Below are 20991 nucleotides of genomic sequence, written 5' to 3' on the forward strand. Positions count from 1 at the left end.
TCATTTTTTTTACAAGAGACAAGATGATTTGATTCAATGAGTACTTTCTTAAATAATTGAAGCAGAGATATATCATATGTTTCTGATTGAAGCATGCGTTAAAGATAAAAAAAAACAAAAAAAAAACAAAAAAAAAAACTCCAAATCATTATCATATGGACACCAAAATATAAAACAATGATGCTCTGTCAGATTTATACAAAGCCATGGGACTTTGGACGAAAGTCAACGAAAAAGTGTGAGGAAATCGAGTTGGTGATTCATAATTATTCAATTCGGGAACCATAATTGAAAATTGAAAGTTTGTGTGTTAATTCTTATGATTCAGTTTTCTAGCTACAATTAAGGCCCTTCGCATTTTCCTCCAAGGTTTAACAGGATCAAAACATCAGAAATCTACACAATGACATTCATATCTCTGTGGTATGATTTCCTAAAGGGGTTTCATTTAATCATCAGAAATATACACAATGAGATTCATATCATAGCTCTGCACTGGTACGATTGCCTAAAGGGGTTCCATTCAATCGTCAGAAATATACAGAATGACATTCATGTATAGCTCTGCGGTACGATTTCCTAAAGGGGTCAGAAATAAACAGAATGACATTTATATATAGCTCCAAGCTGGTACGATTTCCTAGAGGGGTTCCATTCCAGTGGCGGATCCCAAAAAGGGGGGTCCGGGGCTTGAAACCCCCTTTTTTGGGGACGATCAATGCATTTGAATGGGAACATGTAGTTGGAACACCCCTTTTTGTCCTGGGTTAGGACCCCCCTTTTTTAAATGACTGGATCCGCCCCTGCATGATTCAACTGCCGGCGACGCCGTGCGATCAGCACAAAGTTATCCAGTCTCACCAATCCGACGGGCCCTTGCGGACCCGACTGGTTTTGATCTAATAAACGCGCTCTTTCCGCGAGGTCAGAGCCGTGCTTCATGTATTAGCTCTAAAATTACCACAGTTATCCAAGTAGGATTGTACGATCAAGCATATGACTACTGGCAGGATCAACCAGATAAGTACCCGCAACCTTTTTTTTGTTGTTTTTCTCCGTATCGGTATCGACCGAAAAGCCGAGGTGCCGTGGGAGGTAAAAGTCGGAGCCATGCACGCCGGAATGGGCCTACTACGCTCTACACTTCATCAAATGTTAATCCTCCCCTGGGTGAGAACGGCCCACAAGTAAGGGGTCGGATGGGTAGTGGGGATCGTCGGATCGACGGGCGACCGTCCCTGCCCCGGCTGGGGGTTCCATTCAATCATCAGAAATATACACAAAGACATTCTTATATAGCTCTGTGGTACGATTTCCTAAAGGGTTCCATTCAATCATCAGAAATATACATAATGACATTCTTATATAGCGCTGGGGTACGATTTCCTAAAGGGGTTCCATTCAATCCTCAGAAATATACACAATGACATGCATATATAGCTCTGTGGTACGATTTCCTGAAGGGGTTCCATTCAATGCTCAGAAATATACAGAATGACCTTTATATATAGCTCGGGGTACGATTTCCTAATACCGCAGTCCCACTAGGCCACGATCGCACTACGATCTGTGAAAAAAAAATGCAAATTTTGATGATCGTAATCGATCGTGTAGATCGCAGTAAGGTCGTATCACGGTCGTGGTGAGGTCTTAAAGATCGTGAAGAGCGTGGCCAACTTTGAACATGTTCAAAACAATCGTGGTGCGATCGTGGCGAAATCCGATCGTAGTAGAAGCGTAGTGAGAGCGCACTAAGATCGTAGTAAGATCGCTGTACAATCGTAGCGAGAGCGTGGGTCTGTTCGGAGAGATTGTGCTACGATCTCACCGCGACGTTATCACGACCTCACTACGACCATTGCGTTCTCACCGCGACCCAACTGCGCTTCCACTACGACTATACCACGCTGTTCAAGACCATAGTACGATTCCAGCACGCTCTTGCCGTTTTCAACACGCTCTTCTTACGACTTGACTACGTTCACACTACGACCACCATTCTTATTGTCATTTTCACATAAAATAAAAATAAAAAAAGCTCCCTACATTTTGTTTGTATAATTGTAATTATCCATTTGCTCTAACGGCTCAACCATGCTTCTTGTTTTTATATAGATTAGACCGTTGGTTTTCCCTTTTAAATGGTTTTTACACTAGTATTTTTTGGGCCCTTTATAGCGTGCTGTTCGGTGTGAGCCAAGGCTCCGTTTTGAAGGCCGTACCTTGACCTATAATTGTTTACTTTTATAAATTGTTACTTGGATGGAGAGTTGTCTCATTGGAACTCATACCACATCTTCCTATATCTATTGACACATCTGTGTCATCTCTGCTATCGTCCACTAAAATATCGTCATTTGAGCTTTATGGACCAGCAATAGGTGGATTGGTCGGTCCGACATCTCTGCTTGATCAGGATTCGTTACTTTGCTACCTCTGCCTCTACATCAACCCCTACCACCACGCCCACGTGTTCTAGTAGATTTTGGTGGCATGACTGTATTGTTTCCGAGAAATATACGTATTAATCAGAAATAGAAGGAATGAAACTGTATTGATATGGAACACGATGTTGACGTTATTGCTGAGAACGTACTTAAGATCGCGGTATGAACGTATAGTATAATCGTGGTAAGTGACCCGCAGAATACGGGTCAGTTGACAGGTATTGGTAAGAACGTGCTATAATCGCAGTAAGATCGTATTGCAATCGGATAACTCATGGTATGGTCGTAGTGAGAACGTGAAGAGCATAGAAAGATCTTGATAAGCGTAGTGAGGTCGCAGAATAAGCGCGGTGAGAACGTGGTATAATCGTAACGGGATCGTTGTAGAAGCGTAATGAGGACGTAGTAGCATCGTGAGAGCAACGAAAATTTACATTTAAATCTCGGGTCACACCCGCAGAATACGGGTCAGTTGACAGGTATTGGTAAGAACGTGCTATAATCGCAGTAAGATCGTATTGCAATCAAATAACTCATGGTATGGTCGTAGTGAGAACGTGAAGAGCATAGGAAGATCTTGATAAGCGTAGTGAGGTCGCAGAATAAGCGCGGTGAGAACGTGGTATAATCGTAGCGGGATCGTTGTAGAAGCGTAATGAGGACGTAGTAGCATCGTGAGAGCAACGAAAATTTACATTTCCATGCCGCTCATACTGCAACCTCACCACGATCTGAATTTATTTTAGATCGTGGTGAGCGTGGTGCGATCGTGGTCTACTGAGACTGGGGCTTAAAGGGGTTCCTTTCAATCATCAGAAATATACACGATGGCATTCTTATATCGCTCTGTGGTACGATTTCCTCAAGGGGTTCCATTCAATCCATAGAAATATACATGATACAAGTACACACCCGTGATATCGCGGGTCCGTGACTGAATTAAAGTATATATATAACTATGCCTAAGCCTTATTTTAGTAATTGGTATTGTCATCTGATAAGTCAAGTCGATTATAAGATACACAGTTTTCTCTGCTTTCAAATCTTTCTGTTTGAACCCGTCGACCTGGAACTTATCAGTTATTGGAAATATTAATTATTTGGAAAACAAAAGGTCCTGGCTATCCAGGAATGGAGTATTTTTTAATCAACAGCATTGTCCTATATTAGTTATCTTAGAAAGTCTTGCTGATTGCTGAATAAAACTACAATAGGGAACAATTTGACAATGATTGAATTTAGTAGTGTCAGTCCTTTGATTATGACCCGTGTGTATAGCAAAATCCTAAATACACCGTTTGGTGGTGCGCCTGTCAAATGCGGAACGTACAGATAAGGTACTAGCTGAATATACTATTTGTATCGGTATCGGATTCGACCCGGAACTTGTTAATTATTGGCAATATTAATTATGCTGAAAACAAAAGGGTCTGGAGTGGTGTAATTTTTAATCTACACCATTGTCCTATATTAGTTATATATAGAGTTGAATTCTTTGATCTGTCGTTTTTACCCGATGACGGCTGACAAATTGGACCTCGCAATTTTAGTATTATAGATTGTTAAGTCAATTGTTAAATACTGGTATAGATTTGAAAATCTTCAATCTGATGATAGATGCTTATATATGCAGCCAAGAGCTTCACAAATCTAAGTACATTCATATATTATATGTAGCTCTGTGGTACGATTTCCTAAAGAAGTTCCGTTCAACCCTCACAAATATACACAATGACATTCATATATAGCTCCCGCGTACGATTTCAAGTATGTCTGTCAGTTTACTTTCATTTATTTTGCGTCAAGTCAAATTCTCGGAACTTATATATACCAACCAACCAGGGAGTTCTTGGTTTTCAAAGGATTTTCGAAATTTTTTCTTGTCTTAAGCTTTAATTCCACCAACTGAAATGTCTAGCCTACTTTACTGACCATAATTGAAAATTGTATAAATGTTGAAAAAAATTGATAAATGTTGAAAAAAAATTGAGAATGGAAATGGGGAATCTGTCAAAGAGACAACAACCCGACCATAGAGAAGTCTTTAAAATACAAGTTTTACTACAAGTAGCAGATCATTTTAACATTATCGATGACCCATGAAATCAAATGAATCCTGCCAACAAACTTTTTTAGATTGCATCATTCTATTCACAAAAACATAGTTGACCTATTGCAATTTATAATCTTATAGAAACGGGTCAAATTATATAAATTTAACACTGACCAATGAACCATGAAAATGAGGGCAAGGTTAGATTATGTACAACAAATGGAAGTTTTAACGACCTTGACTGGCTATACAGCCCTTGCACGGTCGGTGATAGATAATGTATGCCAGATGGACAGGTGCACCCTTGTAATCACGCCATGCACCAAATACTGTTGACCTATTGCTTATATTATCTGAGAAACTTACCAACTTGACCATGTTGACCATGAAAACTTAATATTGAAAATTGCAAATTGAACAGATTAAGTCACTGGACCATGCCATAGCTCATTATATATATGTATTATTGATATGTATGTAATTCAAATGTGCACATATAGTTTGTATAGGATATATACTGAGACAAGTGCCAAAATTTTACTGCAATAGTGTACATCATAGGCTATAAAAATTCAACTTTCATCTAGAAAATGCGGGTTTGCCATGTTCGGCTTTAAATAAAGTCTAAACGAAAATATCCCTCTATAGAAGGATAATAATTCAATATAGATAAATTCAACATAAAGAGGGTTTGTTCCCAACCTGTTAAATATGGTCGTTAGTTTTCGCGTTTGAAGTGATTTTCATTTTTAATTCATGTCGATGCATTTTATAGCCAGCTGTACGGTACGGTCTTATAGTTGAAGGCCGCACGATGGCACATATGTTTATATCTTTTGCATTTGAACATTTAAGTGGGGTAATTTTAATTGTCCTTATCTATTTGCCTTGTCCGTCGGTCCGTTCGTCAAACACCGAACAGTTTCCGTCACAACTTTTATAAATCTATGTTGCTATATCGATTGCACATACAAACATGCTTGTTCATTTTGAAATAATTAGTGTAAAAAACTTGAAGGAAAGGGAATGTTATTACTTTTGTTTTAAAAAACTTATTAAACATGGGGTTTATTTTTATCCTTTCAGCTCCAAGAGAGGAATGGTGTACTGAGTAAAGTCTGTCTGTCAGTCTTTCCACCTAAGACGACGAGCTCGCCGAGTTACACATATTATGATAGTCTAATTCTAGTTCTGGAAATACGATCTTTGTATCAGATTATCTCTGTGACTGTTGTGTGTAGAGAGAGCAACATGAATCCAGTTGAACTATCCGATCTCTAGATCCTACGCATCTTTTTATTCTTTACAATAAATATATTAATAGTGTTGACACAGAATACGTAATTACTGAAGGACATGTCTAACTTTGCAATGAATATGAGGTCATTGACAAGAGAACAAAATCAAGCTGTGATATGAACGTATCATTAGCAATCTCGTTGATGGAAGTTTTAATCAAGACTATTTCCGAATTTCGTTTTACAGCCGATTTCACTGAGTGTGTAGGCAAAGGTAATATATTTGGTTAGCTGAACCGTTGAGTCATCATTATGTCAGATATAAAACCCTCCTTTCGTAAAAGCCTAGTCCAACTGACAGATAGATAAGTTATCTGTCGGGCTAGTCTACTCTTAAAGGAGGGTAGTTTACCTAACCTTACAATGACTTTGCGGATCAGCTAACAAGCAAGCTAACCAAAGATATTACCTATGCCTACACACTCAGTGAAATCAGCTGTAATAATACCTACTGTTTTTTGGATACTCTTGCAGTGATATACCTCGAATTATATTGCAGTTAACCTGAACAGAATTTAGCCACTCTGTGACCGTCGACAAATAATTCCCATGATTTAAACCATTTAGAGTACAGCAACTTAACATTTCAATTTGTTTTGTTGATAATTTTGTACCAATCCTCTGGTAAAGTTTTCAAACGTATTGGACTATAGTTTCATATATTTTTTTGGGGGAAACTGCCCATCAGAATCAACGAGATTGCCTCTGGGTGGGGTGGGGGTCATATGTTTTAATTTCCGTTTGAACTAGACAAGGGAACATGGGAAGAGGGCTTCCCGACATCGTTCCTTTCCTTTTAAGATTGGAAAACATTGCCTTTTATTACCAAGACACTAGCTAGTAGATTCATCTGGTTTCAAAGAGAACTCTGTTTTATCATCTCCATCATCCAATCAACTGTACCAACAATGTGCTATTTTCAATGAAAATTGAATATACATCTCTTAATCTGATTAATCAGACAAGCTGGATACATGATCTGTATTTTAATCAATTTAACTTTTTCTTGTAAAAGTGTAGACACGGTTTAAACAAGATGATTTGGAAACCTTGTAAAGACAGTTGTTACCACTACATTGTTATGATTGCTGTTAATGGACATGTCATATATAAGACAGAATTCTTTACTACACTCATCAGTAGTTTTTTTTCTTGAACTCAAAAAGAGGGTTCTTAACAGTGACATTGAAGTGAGTCATCACATTGAAAGTTTTATGGTTGCCATCATGACCGTTTTTTAAATCTCAGATGTTTCATGAGTGAACTGACATTCTAATATCTTTTTATCATGCTTATATGACTTATATCACATCACCCAAGTTAACTCTTGCTGTTTGATATGGTTTAATTTTCAGTTTCTGTCATTGATATTACGTTAATTGTTCTAAATATAAAGCTTTATTACAACTGTCACATAAACTTAACATTAACCAAGAAAACTAAACATTGACCAATGAACCATGAAAATGAGGTCAAGGTCAGATGAACCCTGCCAGACAGACATATACAGCTAACAATTCTTCCTTACAACTCTTATAGTTGACCTATTGCTTATAAATTAAGAAAAACAGACCAAAACACACATACTTAACACTTAGCAATGAACCATGAAAATGAGGTCAAGGTCAAATAAAACCGGCACCACTTGACATATAGATCATTAAATGTTTCCATACACCAAATAAAGTAGACCTTTTGCATACAGTATAAGAAAAACAGACCAAAACACAAAAACATAACTAACCACTAAACCATAAAAATGAGGTCAAGGTCAGATGACTCCTACCAGTTGGACATTTACACCTTACAATCATTCCATATGCCAAATATACTAGACCTGTTGCTTATAGTATCTGAGATATGGGCTTGACCACCAAAACTTAATATTGCTCACTGATCCATGAAATGAGGTGGAGGTCAAGTGAATACTGTCTGATGGCCAGGAGGACTTAGCAATGTACACACATACTAATTAATAGTTATCCTATTACCCTGGTACTCATTATAATGATGAAATTAACATTACAAAAATTATTAACTTTTTTTCCAAGTAGGCACTGAACCATGAAAATGAGGTCAAGGACAATGAACATGTGACAGAAGGAAACTATGTAACATAAGGGATATATATACAAAGTATGAAGCATCCAGGCGTTCCACCTTCTAAAATATATAGCTTTTGAGAAGTAAGTAAACACCGCTGCTGGCGGAGCACTATCCCTATGTTGAGTTTTCTGCAACAAGTAGCAGGCTTGACAAAAAATTATGTAAGATTCTGTGCTGGAATTTAGGCATTTATAAATGCACTTCTTTACATGTAACACATTACAGGTGTTCAAATATGGTGTGTAAAAATGAAAACAATTGTTTTATTTACAGACAAAAATATGTATAAACCAGCAACTATTCAGCTGTGTTTCTTCTGTTCATGATACTAGTTAGGCAGTGTTTTGAATTTAATATGTTCTACTTCAAACACATGTTAAATTATCAAGTAAACTACTGGTAAGAAATGAAACAAACTGAAAGTATCCACTTTGATATATGCATGTAAGTACAATGTAAAACTGTCTTTAATTTTCAAGTCATATATACAAAACAATGAAGAATTCTTGGTAAAGTAAAACTCTTCATTTCTTTTAATTAGCTGATTGATTAAATGTATTTATCTTCTGTGTAGGATTAAAGGAGGCATAGTGTATTCTATTCAGTCAGTACTATTAAACATGTTTTGATCAAGTAATTTTATATACATGAATGTGATTTCCACGAAGCTGTGGCCACATCAACTTGAAACATACATGACAAAGAACAATGTACACATGATCATTATACATGTATTTAATGTAAATTTTAAAAAATACACTGTATATGTATATATGCCAAATTTGGACCCAGATTTGCAGTTCCCTATTTTAAACAATAGTGTGAATTCAGAAATTATTGCGGTCTTTCAAGAATGGACAAAAATGGACTCTTTAAATGAAGGCTGAAAACTCTGAATAAATATTCCATCATCAAATTGAATAATGAAAATGTGATGATTTTTCTTTGACCACCTCAAAAATGTAGTCATGTAGTAATAACATTCTGATATTAATTCAAATGACAAAAAAGTAGAATGTGTATGAGGAGTCAAGTAATTTTTTTAGATTAAATGGGAAATAACTCTAATAGAACGGTAAGTGACTAACTGCCAAAATTAAAACTGTCTGCGAGGTAAATAGTTCTAAACATTGAGTTTCATAAAATTTGGAATAGGAAATCTAGAGTGGAAATAAATATGTGACTGATGGACACTTAATGCTCCCTTAAAAAAATAAATTGTACACTACATACTGGTATGTACATGTACATACTCAATTGATCAGAACATCATGACTGGTTTTATACCATCTGGATTGTAACTTTGTACATTGTACTATTAGTTGACAATTTATTTTAATTAACTAACATTAGTAACATGACTAATTCTATTTGGCCAGGCTATTTAAATCAATCAATTTGAAAGAAATAATCTTAATACTCATTATTCCAAATATTAAAGTATTCAGAAATTATTGCATGCATTTTTTATTACGATTTTGTCATTGTTATATAATTAATTCACAAAAATGATTCATATGAAAAAAAAATTCATTTGAATTTTAAATTATTGCGATTTTATCCCTGTAGCATTTTTCACAATAATAAAAACATCGCAATAATTACTGAATGTATGTTTCTTTCCTTAATGTCATGTGCCTGCACAACACCGTGATCATATCATTAATATACATGAACATGTTATGCAAAACCAACAGATTGAAATTTAATAGTGATGGCTCAGGCAAAATAAAAAAAGGTGTGTGTTCCCTATTACTCTACCCTCCCTATTTTTCAAGCTAAAAGATAGCCTACCATAAAGTTTTTTTGTCATTTTTCAGTATAAAGCACTGTTAAAAGTCAGAATGTTCCTCCCATAGACTCAATGTAAAAAAAAATGAAATTTTTATCCCCTACCCTAAAGTTTTTTGGCCATTTTTGATTAAGCACTGTTAAAATCACAATGCTGTTCCCATATGCATAGACTCAATGGGAAAAAAATCCCATATCATTTTATGTTGGCCTTAGATTAAATCTAACATTCAAACTACATGTAAGTTATAAGTTACAACAAAAGGTCAAAGTTAAAGGCTTTTATGTTTTTCACTTGTGAGAGTAAATTTTATGAAAAAGTTAAGAAAGAAGGTGTATGGTAATGTTCATTGTACGTATGTGTGATAATGTTCAGAATATCTGAGTTTAGTTCAAGAAGTAATGTTTTTATACAAATAAAAATATGACCTCTGTTTGCCTAAAATATAACTACAACAAAGTCAATGAAATGAAGGCATTGTAAACATGGTAAATAAATTATACATAATATACATTTAGAACAAGAATGTGTCCAAAGTACACGGATGCCCAACTCGCACTATCCTTTTCCATGTTCCATGGACCGTGATATTGGGTAATAATCTAATTTGGCATTAAAATTAGAAAGATTATACTATAGGGAACATATGTACTAAGTTTCAAGTTGATTGGACTTCAATTTTATCAAAAACTACCTTGACCAAAAAACTTTAACCTGAAACTCCCACTTTCATTTTCTATGTTTAGTGGACCGTGAAATTGGGGTCAAAAGTCTAATTTGGCTTTAAAATTAGAAAGATCATATCATAAGCAACAAGTGTACTAAGTTTCAAGTTGATTGGACTTCAGCTTCATCAAAAACTACCTTGACCAAAAACTTTAACCTGAAACTCCCACTTTCATTTTCTATGTTCAGTGGACCATGAAATTGGGGTCAAAAGTCTAATTTGGCTTTAAAATTAGAAAGATCATATCATAAGCAACAAGTGTACTAAGTTTCAAGTTGATTGGACTTCAGCTTCATCAAAAACTACCTTGACCAAAAACTTTAACCTGAACGGACAGATGAACGGAACCACAGACAGACAGACGGACGAACGGAGCCACAGACCAGAAAACATAATGCCCCTCTACTATCATAGGTGGGGCATAATAAAAATAGTCTTATTAATTTGTTACAAATATTAATAATTATGTATTGTAAAGTTAAATTAACACACTGACACATTCTAATTTGTTCACCAGGAAATAAGGTCTTTTCATTTTCTCAGCACAAACTGTATCATCAATTTTGGTGTCATTTTCATTTACATCTTCTTTCAGGTTCATATTCGTATCATTTACAGGTAAATGTTTGAAAGGTGGGTCTGAGGTCAGTAAATAGGTCATTGTTTCTTTCATGTTTTCTACTAGCTTTGTTGATGCTAGCTGCCAGGTTGATGGTGGACAACCTTCAAGATCTTTGATAACAGAACTTGTAGGAACAATGAATTTGAAAATATGTTGATTAGAAATTTGATTTCTTTCATAATAGTGAATCATTTCTCTAGCTATGGCACTGAGACTTGAAAGAGGGATCTGTAAAAAGAACTGAAACATTGCAATCATCTCAATCACAGAGTGCATCTTCTCAAGCTGGACAAGCTGTGTACTAAAATCACTAGACGATTTTAAAAATGGCTCCAGATTTTCACGGGTAGCCAGATCCTTGGACAAGAATGCATAAGTGTAATCCTGTCGTAGCTTTTCAATTCCTATTTCTACAAGAAGCTCAACAGGATATAGGCCAGCCAGGTTTGGGATACGTAACTTCCCTGAGAATGAATCACGCACCAGTTGAGCTACCATAGTGTTGTTACCTCTATGTACCATGGGTTGTAATTCTCCATTACTTAATGCTGTAAATATATACCTAAAGGGATCAATGAGCTCTTGGTATGATGTGCAGTTGGAGAGTATCTTCCATAGGTAATCTGTAAAGTCAAAATTATCTCTTTCATTCAGTACAAATTTACTGGATACTTCATTTAGATCACTGTCAGTGTTGGTAGATTGTTTGTCAGATTCTTTGGAATAAGCATCTCCTTGTTTCAACTTATCAAACAACTCCTTAACAGATAACATTATATGGACCTTTCTCTCTTCCTCTGGAATCCAGGTGATCTGTGACGACTGTAAACCTGAAATGGAATTTTGATAAGAGTAAGCCACAATTTTTTTTTTATATAAAATACTGTGAACTAAATAAAAGATATTAACACAATGTTGTCCTACAAATGTATATATATATATACACTGTATCAACACATAATTACCATTATACTTTATTAATACAAAATGATACTTTAACCCCTTTCCTCCATAACGATGCATTTTGAAGCCTGTGTAGTATCTTAGATGAAATGCTTTCACTATGAAATGTCTCACTCTGCATAATTAGACTACTTTATCAAATTTGTATCCAATATGAAGGATATTGGTAAGTAAGTAATCTTTATTGGTTTTATATCCAAAATTACAGGATTGATACCAAGACAATACAAAACATACAAACATATATCATACCATGTTCATAAACATTGTATATTTATACGGAGGTGGTACCGTACCACAAAGTTATTTAGTACTTAATAAAGCATTTCTAGACAAGAGGCTGTCACAACGACAGCAAACCGGATTTATTAACATTTATTTGTGTCCTGGCAATATCACAAGAACCATAACTGATGAATGCTGAAAGTGAAAATCGTCAATATCAAATTTGACCTCCATTTTGTAGTCAGTATCAACATATTAAAATTTGAAAAGCTTAGATTGAATGGTTCATTAGTAAATGCAACAACGTGAATGGAAACGCAATTTTACGATCTTTCAAGAACCACAACTCCAGAACGGTAAAAGTCAAAATCGTCATTATTGAACTTGACCTCTATTTTGTCATCAGTAACAACATATAAAAGTTTCAAAAGCTTTGGTTGAATGGTTTATGAGAAAATGCACGGACATGACTGGACATGACTGGAAACACCATTTTTCAATCTTTCAAGAACCATAACTCCTGAACGGTAAAAGTCAAAATCGTCATTATTTAACTTGACCTCCATTTTGTCATCAGTAACAATATATTAAAATTTGGGAAGCTTTGGTAGAACAGTTCATGCGTAAATGCACGGACATGATTGGAAACTCCATTTTTCAATCTTTCAAGAACCATAACTCCTGAACCGTACAAGTCAAAAACGTCATTATTGAACTTGACCTCCATTTTGTCATTGGTAACAACATATTAAAATTTGGGAAGCTTTGGTAGAACAGTTCATGCGTAAATGCACGGACACGACTGGAAACTCCATTTTTCAATCTTTCAAGAACCATAACTCCTGAACGGTAAAAGTCAAAATCGCCATTATTGAACTTGACCTTCATTTAGTGGTCAGTAACATGTTAAAATTTTAAAAGCTTTGGTTGAAAGGTTCATGAGTTAATGCACGGACAACATTTGATTGCCGCCCGCCCGACCGGCCGCCCGCCGTACATCCCCAAATCAATAACCGACATCACAAAAATCCGGTTAAAAATCTGAAATGTACATGTCGCTTAAAAATTTAACAATAATTCTAACTATATCAGTCTCACCACACATATATACAAAAATTTAAATCTTGCTTCATTAGTCATATTTAAACTAGAGGCTCTCAAGAGCCTGTGTTGCTCACCTTGGTCTATGTGCATATTAACAATGGACACAGATAAATTTATGACAAAATGGTGTTTTGGTGATGGTGATGTGTTTGTAGATCTTTCTTTACTGAACATTCTTGTTGCTACAATTATCTCTATCTATAATGAACTTGGCCCAGTAATTACAGTGGAAAATATTTTTTAAAAATTTACAATAATTTACAAAAATTTATGAAAATTGTTAACAATTGACTATAAAGGGCAATAACTCCTTAAGGGGTCAATTGACATTTTGGTCATGTTGACTTATTTGTAGAACTTATTTTTCTGAACATTATTGCTGTTTACAGTTTATCTCTATCTATAATAATATTCAAGATAATAACCAAAATCTGCAAAATTTCTTTAAAATTACTAATTCAGGGGCAGCAACCCAACATTAGGTTGTCTGATTTGTCTAAAAATTTCAGGGCAGATACATTTTGACCTGATAATCAATTTTACCCCCGTGTCAGATTTGCTCTAAATGCTTTTGTTTCAGAGATATAAGCCAAAATCTACATTTCACCCCTATGTTCTATTTTTAGCCATGGCAGTCATCTTGGTTGGTTGGCCGGGTCACGCCACACATTTTTTAAATTAGATACCCCAAAGATGATTGTGGCCAAGTTTGGATTACTTTGGCCAAGTAGTTTCAGAGGAGAAGATTTTTGTAATAAATTACTAAGATTTACGAAAAATGGTCAAAAATTGACTATAAAAGGCAATAACTCCTAAAGGGATCAACTGACCATTTCCATCATGCTGACTTATTTGTAAATCTTACTTTGCTGAACATTATAGCTGTTTACAGTCTATCTCTATCTATAATAATATTCAAGATAATAACCAAAAACAGCAAAAATACCTTAAAATTACCAACTCAGAGGCAGCAACCCAACAACGGATTGTCCGATTCATCTGAAAATTGTACAGCAGATAGATCTTGACCTGATAATCAATTTTACCCCCGTGTCAGATTTGCTCTAAATGCTTTGGTTTTTGAGTTATAAGCCAAAAACTGCATTTTACCCCTATGTTCTATTTTTAGCCACGGCGGCCATCTTGGTTGGTTGGCGGGGTCACGCCACACATTTTTTAAACTAGATACCCCAATGATGATTGTGGCCAAGTTTGGTTTAATTTGGCCCAGTAGTTTCAGAGGAGAAGATTTTTGTAAAAGTTAACGACGATGGACACCCAGTGATGGGAAAAGCTCACTTGGCCCTATATATATGGGCCAGGTGAGCTAAAAAGGTGGAACTATTTCTCTTATTTTGGAAAAGAATTGGTCCCTTATTATATTTAGTTTTATTGATAAGAATTTTTGACTTAAATTTATTTGATGAAATAACAATGCTGTAATACATTTAATACTTTAAAGCATATTTTTAGCATTATATTGAAAAGTTTTATAACATGAAGTGGTCCATTGTTCAGGACTTCCGTTGACTCATTCATTGTCATGCTTGAATTATTAGAAAAATTTTGTGCCAATAATACATTGCAAATTGATAAAGTATTAAATAACAAGGCTTGCATAGAAGCGATAATTGCTACTTGTATCATTTTGTTGACCAGGTCAACATGCAAAAAAAGTACAGTATACATGTTAAATACTGGTCAATCAAAATACAATAATATAACAACCAATCCTTACTTGGAATATGACTTGGTAAATGGACATTGAATTGTTTTACATCTGTTATCGTGAGGGTCTAATTCTTTTATAGCTGACTATGCAGTATGGGCTTTGCTCATTATTTAAGGCCGTTCAGTGACCTATACCGGTAGTTGTTAAATTTGTGTCATTTAAATTAGGTCTATTGAGAAGAGTTGTCTCATTGGCAATCATACCACATCTTTTTTTTCATATTAGTCACAAAACAGTCACTCAATAATTTCTTGGGCCATTAAAAGGTCACAATTTATAAGTTAACAAGTGTTTGATGATACATGTATTAATCAGGTCCAGTATTTCCACACACCTACATATAAGACTTTTGCAAATTCAAAAAAACAGTTATATGATAATCATGAATGCATGATAACATTGTGAGACATACTTTAAATTTCATGAAATCTTCTTAATCATATTAAGTACAATGTATGATCTCAAACTTAAGATTTTGTGTTGTGTGTCCAATATAAGGGAAATTAACTCCTGTTTAGACAACTCTTCAAATGTCAAATGATTTCTTGCATACAATCTAAACAAATAATCCAATTTTGAATTAAAAAGGATTTTATACTCTGAAAAATGGTGCCGTTTAAACAAACACTGTCAATGATATACATTTAGTGGATTTCACCGTACCTAAATTTTACCTGTATAAATACAATTTAGATACATAATAATGTTACATTTTCGATTTCGTTACATACATGTTCAGTGTAAACGTAGTATAATTTGTATCCCATCCGATGAAATAAGCCTTTTACAACTGATTTTAATAGTTGGTTCTCATGTTGTATTGTTAGGCCAAATAAATTAAAAATATGTGGTTCCAGTAACCCTACCGTCCCTACTTTTTTGGCTTAAAAATAGCCTACCCTAAAGATTTTATTGTCATTTTTCATTAAGCACTGTGAAAGTCAGAATGTTGCTCCCATAGACTCAATGTAAAAAAAAACATTAAAATGAAAAAAAATCCCTACCTACCTACCCTTACTTTTTTTCAGATGTAGCTGGAACCACACATACTTTTTTATTTGGCCTTACACCACTTTCCCAGGTTAGGGGAGGGTTGGGATATCGTAACATGTTTAACCCTGCCGCATTCTGTGTATATATGCCTGTCCCACATTATTTCCCAAGTCAAGAGCCTGTAATTCTGTCCAATTGTATATTGTTAGCTTTTTTCAAAACTACCTCTACCCTTTTTTAATGGGAAAATATGCGTCATTTTTATCAAATTGGGAAATTTAGAATAAACCATGAATTTTACTGAAACTTCAATTTGCAGACCCCCCTTTCAAGAGTCAAACCCTGCTTTGAAATAAGACCCCTTATTGTCAGTAATGATACATAAATAAACCCTCAAATCTGCACCTATAGTCATTTTAGGCATAAAAATGTATAAAATGAGTGTTTTTCAGTTTGTATTCATGCAAAATTACGACTGAGACTACACTCTTTGGGAAAAAAGTGGTCTTTTTGGGAATAATTTAAAGCCATTTTTTGTTCAAATTCATTATTGGGATTCTTCTCCAGGGGAAAAAGCCTTCATTCTCCAAAAATTTAGACAAACAATATCACTGTCAGTTTTCTTGTTGGAATTGTTGGTCATTGGCAAGTGAGCCCCTGCTAATTTCAAACCTTGCAGATATTACATATGGACCATAATTTGCTATTGGGCTCCGTTTCCTATAACTATAGAAAAGTGATAAAATTTGAATTACTGTAAGAAAAATTGTAACTACATCTAAAGATGCCATTATTTTTATTAACATACAAGTGAATGCTACTCTTCCCTAGAAAAAAAATTGAAATATACGAATTTCAAAGATTCTACAACCGTATTTTTGTGTCGTTTCTCGCGTTACTTTTTGCTTCCGAAGAGCATAACGCTGACTGATTTATAGATAATCGTCACCGGCAAATTCGTAACTTTTGCTTTCAAATAACAAAGAACATCGACCAATAAGAATAGTGAGAAGAAAATGCCGAGAACTATAAGTATTTATGTAGCAGATGTAAGAACAGTGGCGTGATTTTTGTGTCCGATTTCGTAACGCAAATTTTAGATGATGTAATCTGCTTTGTTGTAATAGAATTCTTAAAAACAATATGCAAATATGAACTCTCGCGAGATGTTCAAACAGGTAAATCAGAGATGATTTACATTCTTGTTTTGATCTTCGTAATAATTAAGTAAGAAAATGACGTTATCGTTATGCGTTACATTTCACACGAAACAGAAGTCCAGTTATTTATTAAAATTGTTTTTGTCCTTAGTTTTAATCATTTCCGGTCATACGTGAAACATGTGACTAACATGTGATCACGCCCTTACAGCCGGACATACGATATACTAGTTCTAAACATTGTTTTTGTTTCCAACGGGATGTTAGCAAACATAATCTGTAGACTTGTTTCGACTTGTTTAAAAAAGGAAAATACAATTTTCAAAGAGATTGCGCCTGGGGTCTATTATTATTCCTATGTGCATAATGTTACATACGATCTTGTGTGAAAATAAATGCCCAATGACTTGACAAAATCGATTTCAAATTTGACCGACGTTTAAACACACTACCACTACGTTTCCCAATAACGATGTAAAGGGTCCTTGGAAAATTCAATCGAAATTACGTCTCTTATCATGGTGCCGATGTTCGTTGGATTGATTTTGCTTCAGCAGTAAATATTACTGAATATTTTAGGTGAATAAAGATAATTAAATGAAAAATGCATGTTAATATACCGTTACACTAGGAATGTACAAAGTTGGTAACTTTGTCACAATTTTTAATTATTTTTTTTTATTCATGTTCTGCAAACACTTTTCAGAAACGCAATAAACTTGTCAAAGGAAAAGTAAACTTTTACCAGGCATGACTTGAAAGGAAGTACTTTATTGATTTTAGCCCACTAAAGTAGGTTAAAATGTGGAAACCATGTAGATGGTGTACAGGTCACAAATATAACATGGTGCCTATTTTAAAGATTTTAATTTCAAGTTAAAAGTTTTTTTCTTTACTGGATTTAAAGAATTTTACATTGCCAATGATTTGGAATAAATTTTATATAACTGGAATTTCAAAATCAAATATAAATATATTTTTTTGGCCAAAACATCAAGATACAACGATTATGGTATCCTGTATCAATGAAGAAAATATGGAAAATTCTGAATAAATTGTACTAATTGTTTTCAAAACAAGCACATATTTAGGAGTTTTATAATACTGTTACATTTAAGATGGATTTTAAGAAAAAGTATAACTGTTCAGATTATTTTAAGCAGATTTTGAAATAAAATAAAACTAAAAAAATGCTTTCGGTTTCTTATGGTTTCCTGTCACGTTTAAAAAAAACTTTAATATAACATTGAAAATAGATTTTAAATATTAACATGAAGCAAGTAACATTAGTAATGGTGTTTATTTATGCCTTTTGAATTATATTGTGCAAAATAAAGAAAATAAAGATTGGTTTCCTGTTTGGTTTCCTGTCACGTAAACGGTGAATCAAAATGTATTAATTTTTTCTAGAAAAACTCAATTGTTCCATTCATACTATTCTAACACCAACACAACCCACAAAATAAAAGTTAAAATTTTAGAACTTATAAAAAAGGATACAAAAAGAAACCAAAGGCCGAATACCAAATTATGGTCCATATTCATCATTGTGTACATGTATATACCTTCTATAAGATTTCTTAACACAGACAATTCTTGGTAGAGTGAATAAGCTGCACTTATCATACTTCCAGGTATTACATTGGCTTTCACTGTGGTTGTGGCCTCTGGAGGTGGTGGTTGCAACAAATCAAGATGGGGAACTGATCTTGACCAGGATACATCCAACATCAATGATCCTCTGTATCTGTAATTGGCTTTAATATCAAGCTGATTTTCCTCTCTTGTATCATTTAAAATGTCATATGTAGCCTTGCATGTAACTTGACATCTGGAAAAATCTTCTTTCTTCAAACTTGGCAGATGTGTATTATTCTGTACTGGGTCAACTATTTTGATAATGGAGGATTTTAGTCCAATATATTCTTTGTTTTCAGAATATAATTTTTGAGTGTATACACATCCAGTTCTCTTTCTGTCACTACCATCACAAAAACAAAGAAAAGCATGATACAGGTTGCTATTTGATGATGGTACACTCTTCATTGAAGAATTTACTACCATATTGAAAATGTTTGTCAACTTCCTGGCTACTTTTAAAGGAATCCCAAACTTCAAATCTTCAGGGTCGATGGTGACATCATACTTAGGTGTTGTACAGTCAAAAGAACTGACGTCAAAGGCTGAAAAATCTGCATATGTTTGAAGTTTAAGAGGTGACCCTTCTACATCACCATAGGAAGGCTTTTTGGTAGGTTTCTCTTTGTAGATTGTGTCTTCAAAGAATGTACTCTGTTCTGGTTTGACAGGATTTTTATTGAAAGGCTTGTGTGCAACAATGACGGGAAAATGTATTGGAAGCAAATCTTTCAAAATACTGAGATTTGGGAAATCTGATGAATTATTTTTTATGTAGGTTAGCATGACATCTTGAACAAGGCACTCTCCATTTTCAGACGTAATTATAGTCTCAATGCTTTTCTTGAAAACATCTATTTCAAACGAATCCATGTCAGCTGTTATTTTTCTATTTTTTTTGTTTACAAAATTCCCGCTTTTCAATTCTTATTACACAAAAGTTAAATGTATTTTGATTAGTTAAAAGTAAAATATGGACCAATGAAAATTAGTCTTTCAAAGTCGATTTGGTGGCTTTCACGTCGATCCGGCCCCACGTCGATCCGGCCCAAGTCGATCCGTCCCACGTCGATCCGGCCCCACGTCGATCCGGCCCAAATGTAAAGTCGATCCGGCCCCAATAAAAAAAAATATTTATAAGGAATAAAAATAAAGATATATATTAAAGTAATTCATAAATGTTAATGATTTTTATTATAATGTTAAAGGTGTACGGTAAAAAAAAAAAAAAAAAAAAATATTTTCTTCAGATGAGTATAAAACAACTAGGTTGATTATGTTTTTATTACAAGTTTTCAAGATTATTGGGTATAATTATATTAAAACAATTCAGACATCAACATTAATCAGCAGTAATTAGCGTTTTCTTTCAATTGACTGTGATCCTAACAAGTCTTTCATCTTGTGTAATAACAAATAGTTACATACACAACGGTACAAGCCGATCCCCAAGCTGATACACACAAATTTTGCTTTTCTTTTAAGTTCTTAAAATTTCTCAAATTGCAGTGGCGGATGCAGGAATTTTCGAAAGGGGGGGTGCTAGCCCAGGGCAAAGGGGGGGTGCAAAACATATGTCCCGATTGTCCCGATTCAAATGCATTGATCGGCCAAAATAAAGGGGGGGTGCGTACCCCCGGAACCCCCCCTCTGGATCCGCCACTGAATTGAGAAATTTTGTTTGATTTGCCGAATCCTATCTATAAAAGAGAAGACAGAATGCGATTGATTTTAATATCACCATGGCTTTTCCTTGTGTGGTTTGTGATTATTGAAAGTTATAGAGACTAGTGCTATCTCAAAATTAAAAGCTCTCTTAATAAATCATAAGAATAAAATTGATCTACAATTGATGTCAACAAAATATTGTATTGCTATATATTGTTTGCTTCCGTATATTTATGTATTTTTACGAAAGGTCACTGTACTGCCTTTGACATTGAGCATAATCAATACCGCATAGTCAGCTATGAAAAAACGGGAAAAAGCTGCACTTCAACAAGATTGTACCAGCACTAATCAAAGAAGCCAAGACTGTCTCCAGACAAGTTCGCCTCGTAGATGAACAGAGTCTTGCCCGTTGGCAGCGCACAAAGTTAAGTACCAACGTTCACAGGGACGCCTGTTTTCG

General features: G+C 34.6%; 1 protein-coding gene across 1 annotated transcript; it reads right to left on the reverse strand.

Moving 5' to 3' along the window:
• Nucleotides 1-8623: 8623 nt before the first annotated feature.
• Nucleotides 8624-19801, reverse strand: LOC143085167 (protein zwilch homolog). Its single transcript, XM_076261374.1, has 2 exons — nt 18788-19801; nt 8624-11875 (listed from the first exon to the last, which is right to left on the reverse strand). Exons 1-2 carry the CDS (start codon nt 19731-19733, stop codon nt 10902-10904), a joined length of 1920 nt encoding a protein of 639 aa, XP_076117489.1. The 5' UTR covers nt 19734-19801; the 3' UTR covers nt 8624-10901.
• Nucleotides 19802-20991: the final 1190 nt, after the last annotated feature.

Source organism: Mytilus galloprovincialis, chromosome 8 (assembly GCF_965363235.1).
Source record: "Mytilus galloprovincialis chromosome 8, xbMytGall1.hap1.1, whole genome shotgun sequence".
NCBI classification, from domain to species: Eukaryota; Metazoa; Mollusca; class Bivalvia; order Mytilida; family Mytilidae; genus Mytilus; species Mytilus galloprovincialis.